At 53.6% G+C, this 12,508-nt stretch overlaps 1 protein-coding gene across 1 annotated transcript in view; it reads right to left on the reverse strand.

The window, feature by feature from the left end:
- COL22A1 (collagen type XXII alpha 1 chain) overlaps window positions 1–12,508 on the reverse strand; it is a 200,887-nt gene that overhangs the window by 70,496 nt on the left and 117,883 nt on the right. Inside the window, exons 36-40 of the mRNA XM_019624053.1 lie at window positions 12,060–12,113; window positions 10,397–10,450; window positions 7,624–7,719; window positions 6,788–6,832; window positions 2,691–2,768 (exon numbers count right to left, since the gene is read on the reverse strand). Of these exons, the coding sequence (XP_019479598.1) occupies window positions 2,691–2,768; window positions 6,788–6,832; window positions 7,624–7,719; window positions 10,397–10,450; window positions 12,060–12,113 (327 nt within the window). The remainder of the gene's footprint in view (window positions 1–2,690; window positions 2,769–6,787; window positions 6,833–7,623; window positions 7,720–10,396; window positions 10,451–12,059; window positions 12,114–12,508) is intronic.

Raw genomic sequence — 12,508 nt, forward strand, 5'->3', positions numbered from 1 at the left:
CCCCAGTTCCCTCCTTTGAAGGCCCACCCCCTCTCTCCTCCCCCACAGACATGTACCTGACAACATGGTGAATTTAATTCTCCATAGTCTTTTATCGGAATGGGAGTATGTGCCAGGCTCTGTGCTCGGCCTGAAGGCAGGTGGCAGTGGGGCATGGAGCCCCCCTATGCTGAGAGATTGAGGCGTGAGGAAAACAGCCTGTAAAAGCTAAGGGGGACTCGGTGGGTCAGGAGGGAGATGCTCAGAGCTGCTGGCACAGCCAAGGGAGTGGGCAGCCTCTGCCCAGGGGACGCCCAGGTGCAAAGGGGTCGGGAGATGGTGGGCTTCACTGAGGGAAAGGGAGCCTGCACAGTCAGGCTGTCCGCAGGGAGAGCAGGGGCCCTCTCCGCGATGCCTGGGCAGCTGGGTCCAGGGAATGGGCCTGCAGGGTCTCTCCAGAGCCCTCCCCGGTGACTGACCAGGCTCTGGTTGGTGTGGAGAAGGTACTGGAGGGGAGAGAACAGATTCCAGAGGCCAGGCCAGGAGACCAGGGCGGAAATCCAGGAGCGAGGTAGGAAGACGTGCTGGCACTTGGTCCGTGAGGAAACTAACGCTCAGAGGTGGAAGGCCCGAATCTTAGGGGACACAGCTGTCCAAGGGCATCCTGACCATGCAGACCTCAGACCTCAAGCTCCTGGGCTCAGGGGGACCCATTAGTGCTTTGTCTGCACTCAGGCCTGCGGGACCCCTGTGAAGCGTTTCAGACTTGCCAAAGGCAGATCAGAGGCAACCTGAAGATTAAAGGGCTTTTCTGCTCACGTCTCGAAGCTAGAGGCCCAAACTCCAAACCGCTGCCTCCCATCCTTCCTCCTGCCGGTGATGATGAGAGGCTGGCAGAGAGCCCCGAGCTCCCTGCCCGGGCTTCCTTTCCCGTCCACCAATGCCACAGGCCTCGGGGCAGAAAGCCACGGGAGCAAGGACCCACAGGAGGAATAACTTATGACCGGGCCCATCCTGAATGCGGGAACTTGGGGAAATGGGAAATCCTGCTCCTCCCGCTGAAGCCTCACGGGGAGGCGATGTGGGGAAGAGAACTGGCTTTGGAGGATGCGGAACAGCTATGTGACATCGGCCAAGTCCCTTCCCCTTCTGACCCTCAGGCTGTGTCCCTGGAAGACAGTGATGTAGCAGGCGCCCTCAGGGGCCCTCGCTCTGTCTCCTGTACACAGGGCACCCTGGCATCTCCCTACTGCAGACGCCGCCCCAGGGCCTCCGCAGCCCCAGGAGGACTCTTGGCCCAAGTGCACGGCAGGCTCAGAGTTCCTGGGAGTCAGCTCCCCAGGGAGCAGCCTTTAACCAGTGACAACAGGAGCTGGCACGCACACCCCACTGTGCCGCCCCTTTCAGAGAACTCTCAGCTGCACCCGGTCGCCTCCTGGGGGGCCGCCAGTGGGGGCAAGCCCCAGGGGCCACCGTGCCACCAGCTCAGTAACACAGGTCCCTTGGCTCTGCTCCTTTCCCTCACATCGCCACGCCCTAAGCAGTGATTTCTGAGGTCATTTCCCCAATAAGCTCCTTGCTCTTGAATCCTGCCCTCAGGAGATGCCTCTGCAGGACCCCAGTCCTCACAGTGGTAAGCCCACTTTCACAGGACGGAAGGAGGCAGCAGGGGAGGACCAAATACAGACCACTCAGCAAGGGGCAGTGTTCTGATAAGGGGGCGGCTGCACCCAGAGACAGGCACCCCTTCTTCACCTCCTCCACACACCAGCTCTCAGCACAGCCCCAGGCCTCCATTCCGACTCCATTAGGAGCCTAGGCTAGTGGCCAAAGACAGGATTTATGACAATCCGATAAGGTTTCATCACCACGGAAGCTTTTAATAAGCCAAAGTGGAGGGAAGACACTGCACAGTTGATTTACAGCCTTTTGGCTGCAATCTGCCAATTACTTTTCAAGTGGAATCACTTAGGCAGGAACATATATCATGGGTGACATTCGCTGGCCCTGATGTGGGCGGTGGGGTGACCTGTGTCCACCTCTGTCACCTGGCTTTCTGAGTAAGGGCTTGATATGGGGAATCCTTAGGGAGCAGCCTGGGACGTGGAGAGGAGACCTGGTGAGTGACGGAAGGGACCACACGCAGGTTACAGCCCCACAGCGCGTCAGCTTCCTATGCTAAGGGGTCATCCCCGCACGACTCAGCATGTTCGCTCCCACAGACCCGGCCCCACTGAAGGGAGGGTTTCAGAAACAAGAAAGTCTGAGCGGCCATGTTTCTTCACTGCATCGCTGGCCATAATGATCCTTCCAGTTCCCGAAGGACTGAAAAAGACAGCCTAAGGCCAAAGATCAAGTTGATGTAATAAAGCGAAGGGTTTTATTCATCGAAAACTATAGCTGGGGATTTCTTTTAAGAAATTCACTCCACGTCCGCGACCAACTCAGTTTCACTGGCTAAAACTCAGTTTTCGCAAAGTTTGGCCTCCTTGAAGCAGGCACCTCTCGGTCTCCCCCAAAGCCTGCTCCTCATAAACAACACACCCAGTTTGGTAACAGTGTCAGCCGCAGCGGACAGGCCTGAGGACCAGTGCCCCTTCCCAGGTGAGCTGGGAGAGGGGTGTCCTGCAGCAGGCCCAGGTGCACTTGGGGACCAGCAGACTGGCTGTGCGGCCCCAGAGCTAGGGGGTGCTGGGTGAATAAGGACTCACAGGGGGGCCAGCAAGCCCGATGCCCGGGTCCCCACGGTTGCCAGGAGAGCCAGGGATCCCAGGTAGGCCTCGGTCCCCCTAGAAAGAGAAAACATAAGATCGGGAGGTCAGTTCCGGGAAGGAGAGGGCCAGGGTTCAAAAGGAATCATGCTTTTCTCACCGTCCCGACCACACTCGCCCCCACCAGGACTCGGCGTGCCCTCTACAGCTCACCTAAGCAGCCATCAGCCCATCACTGCCCTCCCCAGCCCAACGCCCATGGACCACAGCCACCCACTGTGATCACACACCTCGCAGGGATGACCATGCCCCAACCTTGACCATGGCTCCAAATGCGACTGTAACAATGCAACCCCCATGTGACCACAGCTCCAAATTTTACTGTGCTTTCTCCAGAACTCCTCATGCTCCCCCACTTCCTGAACACATCCTAGATTTGACCCTGTACCCACATTTCAACTCAGTAAATGGATCACCAAATCACCAGTAAATTAATTCATCAATTTACCAGTAATTTGCCAGGTAGCTATATTTTTGTGGGCCAGTTTTCCAGGGATTGGGAGGGGCGTCGATGACTGAGACATAATCTCCGCCTTCCGGCACAGCGGTTAATAGAGTGTGGCTCTACGTTCGGGCTTCAGCACTGATTAATTGTTGACTTAAGGACGTGACAAGTTCCCCAAGCTTTGGCTTCTCTATTTACAAACGGGAGGTAATAGAAGGAACCGCAGCATCAGCAGCTGTCATGCTCGCTAGACGAGATGACACATATGGAGTGCCTGGCTCGGCTCTCAACCCCCACGCACATTAGCTGCTGTTCTTATGAACCTATCCTTCTGGACTTTGATGGGCAGAGGAAAAGGAGAAGAAAAGGGAAAAAGGGAAGACGTTCTGCTTGTCATTTCTGATAACAGGAAGCTCAGACAGAGTCAGACCTTCTCTTCCACAATTTCAAAATCAACCTCTGAAGACAAGTGCTGACCGTAACTCGTGGGCAGCAAGACCTGGCTTGTACTGAGCCAGGCTATTTAGAGTCTTCAGTTATCCTGGTTTTCTATGGGTAGCGACCCATTTCCGCTGCATCAATATTAATGAGTTTGGTTAGGAATACGGCCCCACACGCCAGAGTAAATGTTACATATATACAGTTTGCAAGTCACTACCTTTCTAAATTCCATAAGAAATTCAACCCAAAACGCACCTGGCCCCAACACTTTCGTGGGAGAGATGGCGTCCTTATGTTAGAGCAGCTGAACTGCAGCCGAGCCTAACGCTGAAATGGCAGGTGACCTTGTTTAAGCCACTTACTATCTCTGGATGAGTTCACTCGTATGACACCTGGAAGGAGCCTTGTTATGGAAGGCCAATGAGATAACATGCAGCAAACCGACTTCAGGTAGAGCCTGACGCTGACATTGCTTTGGTACATTTTTTGTTTTTAAGCATTACAAAAATCCCATTAATAATCAGTTTGCCCCCCAAGGCCCATGCTTCCCGAGAGCCACGGCAGGCCTCTGCCCCACCTGGCCTCTGTCAATGGTCCCCACCTGAAACGCTCGTTAAAGCCCCAGATGGAGCCTTCTGTTTCTTTAGGGTAATATGGCCTGACTGATTCTGGCACTGGTAGAATATCTAATTTGTTATACGCGGGGAAGGTGGGGAAGGGAGGAAGGCAAGAAATCAGGCAAATATGGAGGAAAGTGTAATGCACTAAGAAGAACTACGATCCGTGTTGTATCGTCACCTGCATGTAGCAACTGTGAGAGGATCAAGTAGGAAGATTTCAAATGGACAGCCCGGTGGCTCTCGGTCCAGTCTTAGGACAATGTCAGCCTGGCCTGTGACCTTGGGTGCATCCTATACCTCTCTGCACCTTAGGACCCTCATCAGTCAGAAAAAGAGAGCATCCTACCAAATTCCCGCGTATCTGATAAAGACTCATGCAAAAGGTAAGAGACTATATACAACATTGAGTAGTACAGGTATACTAGCATCGTTTTATCAGCAGGATTAGAAGACAGAAAATAAACACACACACAGATGTCAGAGAAATGCATATCCTTTTGCACCTCGGGTTCCCTTTAAAAGATTTGATGTACATTTCTTATGATAACCCTGTTTTTGCTGGGCTCTTCTCTTCCCCCCAAGGCTGTTTCATGCACATTAGGGAACCCTGACTCCTGCAGGCTGAACTATACCAGCAGCCGGGTTTGCATCCTCCCAGGCGAGTTTTTATACCCGCTTCCTGCACGATTTTCCCCCGGCGGCGATGCTTTCCCACCCATGGTAAGCGTCCAAACACCTGCCGTCAATTATGACTTAGCCCAATTATTCCATTTCCATAAACCTCTGCCTGCCCTCCTCTCTGTCCTCTTCCTGCCATTTGCACCTATCTTCATGAATCCTAATACACTGCCCTCTCGTTTGGTCTGTCTGACCCTGTGACCTCGATGTAAGTGTCCTAAAAGTAGAAACTATCCATTCATCCATTTATCCATCAATCCAACAAATATTTGCCAAGCAGCTAAAATGAGTCAGACCCCACCTTGGGTACACTCTCCATACACTTTTGCACCCACAGTGCCCACTGTAGGTGCTGGCACCAGTGGCAGCATTTAAGAGCAATTTCCTGAATGCCAGACTGAATGACTCCATCGTCACTCATTTTGTCGGGTACTAAATTCTGCCTCTGACCAAAATCAACTTTCCACAGAGGAGGGAATGTGATAGAAAGATCTCTCCCAGCCCAGCCTGAAACCTGAGTTGCTCACTGATCGTTCTCTTCTGCAGGGTCACCTGGCCTGGCTCCATCTGTATGTTTATGGCCCATTGTGATGCTTGCTAACATTTCCCCCACGCAACCACACTTCACAGCTTAATGGACTGGAATGTTAGAAAATGGCCCCAAGACAAGAGCAAAAGACCTTAATGCTCTGCCAGCATAAACAAAAAGGCTCAGGATAAAGAAAAAAGGGGCACAGGAGCCCGTTTTGCCTGCAAACATTGTGGGCCAGTTCAAGTGTCCAGGAATAAATATGTGAGGAAGTGTGGGGTGGCAGGAAAATGACATTTATTGAGCAACGACTATGTGCCATAAGATCTTTTCTGTCTACATCAGCACTCTGGGGGTTTACTCTATACACAAAAGGAACAGGGTCTCAGCAAGAACCGCCACTTGCCTTTAAGTTATCTGTCTGGTAGGTAGCTGAGCTGGGATCCTAACTCAGTCCTGTATGAAATGCTAAGCCTGTTAATGTTGCTAGGCACCGGAGAAAAAAGGCATCTTTAAGAGTCTTCCTAAGGTGGGCTGAGAGGGTGCCAGTGAAAGTCTTTACGTAGCTCCCGTCCTCAATGCCCCCAGGGGCTTTCAAGTCAGCACCACGACAGCAGCAGGGCCAGGCACACAGCAGGCCCCCTCGCTAGCTTCTCTGTCCATCTCTCCCTTCCTCTATCTTCCTCCTGTCCCCCCTTGACACCCCCATTCTCCAGCTAAAGACCTCTCTGAATTCCAACTTACCTCCCCAATCCAAACTGACTATGGAAATCTGTATTTACAGACCACATTCTAACTTACAAGTGGAATGGGTCCTCTGTTTACACATCTCACGTTTTAACCAGGAGGAAACATTTGGCCAGAGGGGCAAAGTGACTTGCCCTGTGGCCCCTGGAGTTGTACCTGGCTGGTCAACTGGACCCCAGGTCCAGGCTCTCTGCACGCCTCACCCCAGGGCCTCGGCCCCCTCTCCATTCCTCAGTGCAGCTGCCACCTGCTCAGTATGTTAAGCGTCTGAAATCCAGGGCTCATATCTCACCAGAGTTAGACTAATAGTACGAGGCTGCTTCGATCTCTTGCTCTGCTGGTTGCAAGTGTCTTTTGTAACTTCATTCAATCAGCAAATACTTATAAAGCTCCACCTGCGTGGCTTCAGTACCACGGTTCAGAGACACAGAGCCTTTAATCCAGAGGGATGTGATGAACTGGAGAACAGGGAAGTGGACTGGACTTAGGTGTCCAGAAATGCTTACAATAAAAATCTCCAAGGTCTCCTTCTAAGTGCAACCCATGGCATTCACAGTTTGCTTGGATAAATGCATACCTTGGTTCCGAAAGGTCCAGGTAAGCCAGGTGGTCCACGGAGTCCCTGGGGAAGTAAAGGATAAAGGATGATTACGGAACCAGGAGTGAGCACTCACCAGTCCTCCACACGCCAGCGGTGTGTGCCCTATGCTGTTGGGGGAGGGGCCCAGGTGTACAGGACTCTGCCCGTGACCTTGGTGCACAAAGAAAACAACCTGTGTTGGAGCCACAGGCCCTTGGGTGTAAATCCTGGCTTTGCCTCTGACTGCCTCGGCGTGACCTTGAGCCAATCCCTCAGGCTCTCTCACGTTGCTTCCCCGCTTATGATCCTTATTTCACAGGCTCCCACAGTAAGGGCGAGGCCATGTTTCCAAGGAGGCCTCATTCGATTCCGAAGCCTGATCTTCCCTGTTTACCAGGCTACCATGGGGCCCAGTGGGGACAGTCTTCCAATTCAGGCTGTAGGGTTTCACGAATGCCGCTTCCGCTGTGAGGTTTTCCCAGACTTTACACATGGACCAAGCAGCCCCTTCTCCAAGTGCACACCTATGACTGGCCCAAGCTCTGGTTACATCAGGAGCGTCTCAACGTCACAGGCTCCAATCCAGCTCTGTGACCGCAGCACCTGGCCCAGGGCCTGGCATGGCAAGCACTGCACACAGGACGTGGTACCAGGCCGCTGTCTGGGAGTGTCGCTGTCTCCCCACACCACACCCTCTCCCAGCAGCCTGGTTTCACCGGCTCTGACTCAGTTTCTGCAAAGTTTGGCTAGTGAGTGCTTTTCCCATTTCCTTTTTCTTTTCTTGGTCTAGCCTGGTTGTCACAGGCACAGAAATCCACGGCCCTGACACGTACCGGTTCTCCGTCTTTCCCTGTTCCAGGCAGCCCGGGAGCCCCAGGATCCCCTCTGGGGCCCGCCGGCCCTGGGCTCCCTCCTTCGCCGGCTGCTCCCTGGAAAGAGAAGGGGATGGTTTACAGGATCACGGACACGCAGAGGGTCAGCTCTTCAATGGTGGACCAGCCTGAAGGGGGCTGCAGGGCTTCCTGGTAATGTCCTGTTTCAAAAAACCCATCCCTTCTGAGAGCATAGAAAGATGGACTCTGTAATGCATGTAACAGGTTGGACTGTCCCCCTCAAATTCACATGCGGAAGTCCTAACCCCCAGTACCTCAACTTAGAAAGGGCCTTTGCAGATGTAATTAGCTAGGTTAGGTTGAGGTCAGACTAGAACAGAGTGGCCCCTGATCCAATATGAACTGGTGGCCTCATAGGCAGGGGAAATGTGGAATAGGCACGTGTAGAGAGAAGAGAGTACGAAGGCGCAGGGAGAAGCCAGGTACCAATGAGCCAAGGAAAGAGGCGAGGAAGAGGTCTTCCGAGCCCGCGGAGGAGCCAGCCCTGCTGACGCTTTGATTTAGAACTTCCAGACATGGTGACCACGCTGAGACAGTACATTTCTGGTGTTTAAAGGGCCCGGCTTGTGACCTTCTGCAAGAGCAGCCTTAGCAAACTAATAAGACATGGAGCATGGGAATGGAAAGGTTTTCTACTCCAACCCCCCACCCAGCACAGGAAACCGTCAGGTGCACCTCTTATGGGCAGCCCTCCATTTCTGCTTGAACTCCTTCGAGAGCAGAGAGCTCACCACTGCTCAAGGGTTTCACTCCTTCGTTGGGCAGCCCTATCACACAGTGTTTCTTTCCACTCAGCCAAGACAGCCCTGTCTGAAATCTTCCAGACATCTGACACTCAAACTTGGGGGAATCTGCAGACAAAATGTAATCCCTCTGTGTTAGTAATACAAACACAGCTCCAGACTCCAAAGTAGGGGGGAGGTGGAGGCAGAGAGAGGGGCAGAGGGAGGGAGGGGGGAGGGAGAGAGAGAGAGAGAGAGAGAGAGAGAGAGAGAGAGAGAGAGAGAGAGAAAGGATGTGCACACGCATGCCAGGATCTGACAAGGGAGCTGGCCGTGGTGCTAGTTCCAGACAAGTGTTCACCCCTCGTGCACAAAGCCACAAGCCCTGTGGGGTGTCCCTGGCCTAGGGCAGGATCCACTTCCCCAAGCCCCGGGACAGCCCCTGGACACAGGGAGAGTGAGAAAGAGCCTGCCCTGGTGGCAGGGATTTGTGCCACTTCACAAGGCACTCAGGTCCCCTTCCAGATGCAGCCCTAGCCCTGGACTTCAGCCTGGGTTTCTGCGCAGCCAAGGAGAGGTGTCTCGCTCCCCCTAGAGGCTTGATGTGCAAACAGCTCACTGATGTTTCTCTTCTGCTCAACCAGTCCTCAAAAAACCTTTCCAAATCTCAGTCACCCTTCTACGTTGTCAGTGCCCGACTTATAATAAGTCCAGATCGAACCCAATCCTTCAGACCCACGTGGTATAATCAAGGCAGAGCAGATGGGCAGGGTTTTCTGCCCTTGCTTAATCTGCGTGCTCTACTCTCATTACTGTAGTCTATGACGGTATTACCTTTTTTCAAATAAATGCACAAATAAATAAAGGTTTTAACTGAGATGATAATCAACTAACATTCCAAAATGCCAAGATATTTCCTGCAGGTTGGTTGATCATTTTTCTCAGTAATTAATCATTTTCTTCTCTAAGTATTTTAAAATTGAGCGTTCCCACCAGAATGCAAATGTTTACATCTATTCTTGTTGCATTTTGCCAAAACAGAAAAGATAAAATGATCACGCCTTTAAAAGGTTCCAGGGAAAGTGGACTTGAAGGAATTTGTACTGAGAAGTTCAGACATCTGTGTGCTGGAGGAGGGGCCTCTGAGGAAGATCCGTCAGGAATTGGGGAGCTCGCTGGGACACCTGTCCATGTGGGGAGATCGGGGTAGCCGACCTCCATCACTCACATCACCTGCTCTCTGCTGAGCCCTCTGACCTGTCAGTTCTTCAGTTAACCCTCACACGTGCAATCAACATATTACCGTCCCCATTTGACACACGAGAAAATTCAGGTGCATGGAGGGTGCCTGAGAGCGAGGTTTCTCCACCTTGGAACTGCTGACATCCAGGATGGTTAATCTGTGTTTGGGGGCTGTCCTGTGACTGTGAGATTTTAGCAGACTCCCTGGTCTGGCCTGCCAAATGCCAGTACAGTCGCAGTCCCTCACCAGTAGACATCAGAGACACTTCTTTAAGTGCGAGGTGGGCTATCAAAAGGCTGTGGGTTCTCCTCCTCTGCCCCTGAGGTGCTGGGGTTCTGGGGGACACCGTGTCTCTCTTCTTCCTAATAAATAAGGCTTTCTCGGGAAGTCCTAACCATGCACTCAAGGTGTGGAATGGTTACACTGGTGCACTGAACTAAGAAAAAACGGAATTTGAAGTCAGACATACTGAGCTCTGTGGCTCCTGAACTATGAGATTGAGGGCAAACCGATTAATGTCAGAGCCTCAGTCTCCACATCTGTCAAGTGGGAACCCATCTGATTCACAGGTTCGCTGTGAGGGGTAAGTGAGGTGGTTGCAGGGCCTGCTCCCTCCCTTCTCCTCAGAGAGCCCCCCTCCCCCGACTCCTGGGTCCTAGCCAGGCCTGAGCAACATGGGTCCCTCTGTCCTTGCTTCTCAGAAGTTGAGAGTAGATGCTGTGTGCTAAAAGATGGCATGGTGCCTTACCTTTTCTCCACGCTCCCCATCTTTCCCAGGGGGTCCTCTGATGCCAGGGGGGCCCTGAAGAAAGAAAGGTTATTCACATGGTCAAGATGCAGATGGCCAGTGGCCCCAGAGAAGGGTGATCAGGTGCTCATTTTAGTCGACGACTACAGCTCTGTGCCCCCTCGTTCCCATCCCTGACGTAGATAGGGTCCTCGCCGCTGAGCCCTCCCTCATCTGCTCACACATCCCTGCACATCAGAGCTCTTAACATGCAGCCTCGGACCTTCAGGCCCCCACCTGTCCCCGGCTTGTAGCTCTCAGAGGGCAGGGCCTGGCCCAGAGGGGACACCAAGGGGGACGCGGAGGACCTGAGAGCACAGGCTTGGCACAGAGACCTGCTCCACCTTCCTTCCTTCACTGAGGTTGACTCTGAGACAAGGCTGAGTGCATGTGTTCCAGGGCACGCCGCAGGCAGGTGAGAAAGGGGACAGCAGGTGGCAGGTCACACACAGGTACACCTGGAGCTCAGTCCTGCTGGGGCTCAGGGAGCCAGCGTGGGACGCAGGACGTGGACACACCCCCAGAGCAGCTCCAGAAGGCGAGGGGCTGGCACTGACACCTCCATCTGCCGGGGCTGCTTCTGGAGCTATTGGCCACGTGGCATGTGGCTGGACAACGTGGTCACTAAATGCCAGACAGAACCCTCAGGCAAAGTAGGCTTGGCTCCTGGGGGTCAGCGAGTGGCACACACTGAATTGGGAGGTGACGCACTGCAGGCAGTGTCCCCACGGCACCTACAGAGATCGCTGGGGACATGCCTCGCCTCCCTATGCCTCAGTGTCCTCCTGTGTGAGACCGGGGCCGTGATAATATCCACCCCCAGGGTTGTGAGGATGAAAGCAGCCAGCACGTGTCAAGCGCTCAGACGTCCTGGCTGGATCAACGCCCAGTGCTGTCCTCTAAGCGGCAGCAATTTTCATCTGGAGGGCCGATGGCTGCACCAGACTGACCTCCATCTAATTTAGGAGCACAGAATCTGCTGCCCTTCCCTAGAAGCCATGGGGTGCTTTACTGCACAATGTCAATGTCAAAGTCAACGTCTCCGTGGGATCTGAAAGCTGTCCATCAGCAGATACCGAGGGCTCACACGGGGAGGCGGGGCCTCAGCATGGGGGCGGGGCCTCAGCACCGGGAGGCGGGGCCTAGGCACGGCAGAGGTGAAAGGTGAACCAGCACAGCCCCCTGCTCTCAGTTCTAAGGTGCAACGCTGAGGCCTCCAGGAGCAGCCTGTAGACGCCTGGCAGCCACTGGGTGGCAGAGCTGTGACTCAAATCCAGCTTTCCCAACAGTCAGACTCCTTCAACTTCCTTATGCTCACTTTGTTTCTTTGTTTCTAAGGCAAACTCAGAGGCTGAGTCCAACATCAGGGACATTCGCAGACTGTGCAGTCACAGCACCTTCATTCACCGCTGGAGGTCTGGTGAGCTACCTGCAGCCTTAGGTCAGTAACTTCCCAGGTGACCTTTGTAGGGACATCAGTTTCTCCATCTGTAAACTGGAACTAAGGATGCCTACGCCCGGAGATTCAGCGGGTAAATCAGCTAACTTGGTGGGTGGGTGCTGTGAATCCACAGCCACGGTCGGTGTCCCCGCCCCCTGCCCCACCCCCACTCCGATTACTCACCACACTTCCTGGGGGGCCACTGGGACCAGGGGGACCTACAGGTCCAGGAGCGCCCTATCAGAGGCAGAAGAAGTTCAGAAAGGCCCATGGTTTGATTATAGTAGCTGCCCCCAGTCTCTCTCCAAACCTGCCTTCTGCTCAGCTCCCCATGACCAGCTGAAATTACTCTCACCTGAAATTTCCCTCCCCAGGTAAGGTGGACCTCCCCCTGTTTGAGTGTGGCGGCTGCCCAACTAGCCTCAAAGGAGTGGGATGCTGGCCGAGGTGGGAGGCCGGAGGGCACAGGTTCCTTAAAACACAGAGGTGTGTGTGTGTGTGTACATGTGTGTGCATGCATGTGTGTGCATGTGCATGTGTGTGTGTGTATGCATGTGTGTGCGTGCATGCATGCGTGTTGGGTCTGACAGGTGAATCAGCAGACGCTTCCTGCAGGAAGTGGACTTGAGCTG

Source organism: Hipposideros armiger, unplaced genomic scaffold (assembly GCF_001890085.2).
Source record: "Hipposideros armiger isolate ML-2016 unplaced genomic scaffold, ASM189008v1 scaffold_574, whole genome shotgun sequence".
Lineage (NCBI taxonomy): Eukaryota > Metazoa > Chordata > Mammalia > Chiroptera > Hipposideridae > Hipposideros > Hipposideros armiger.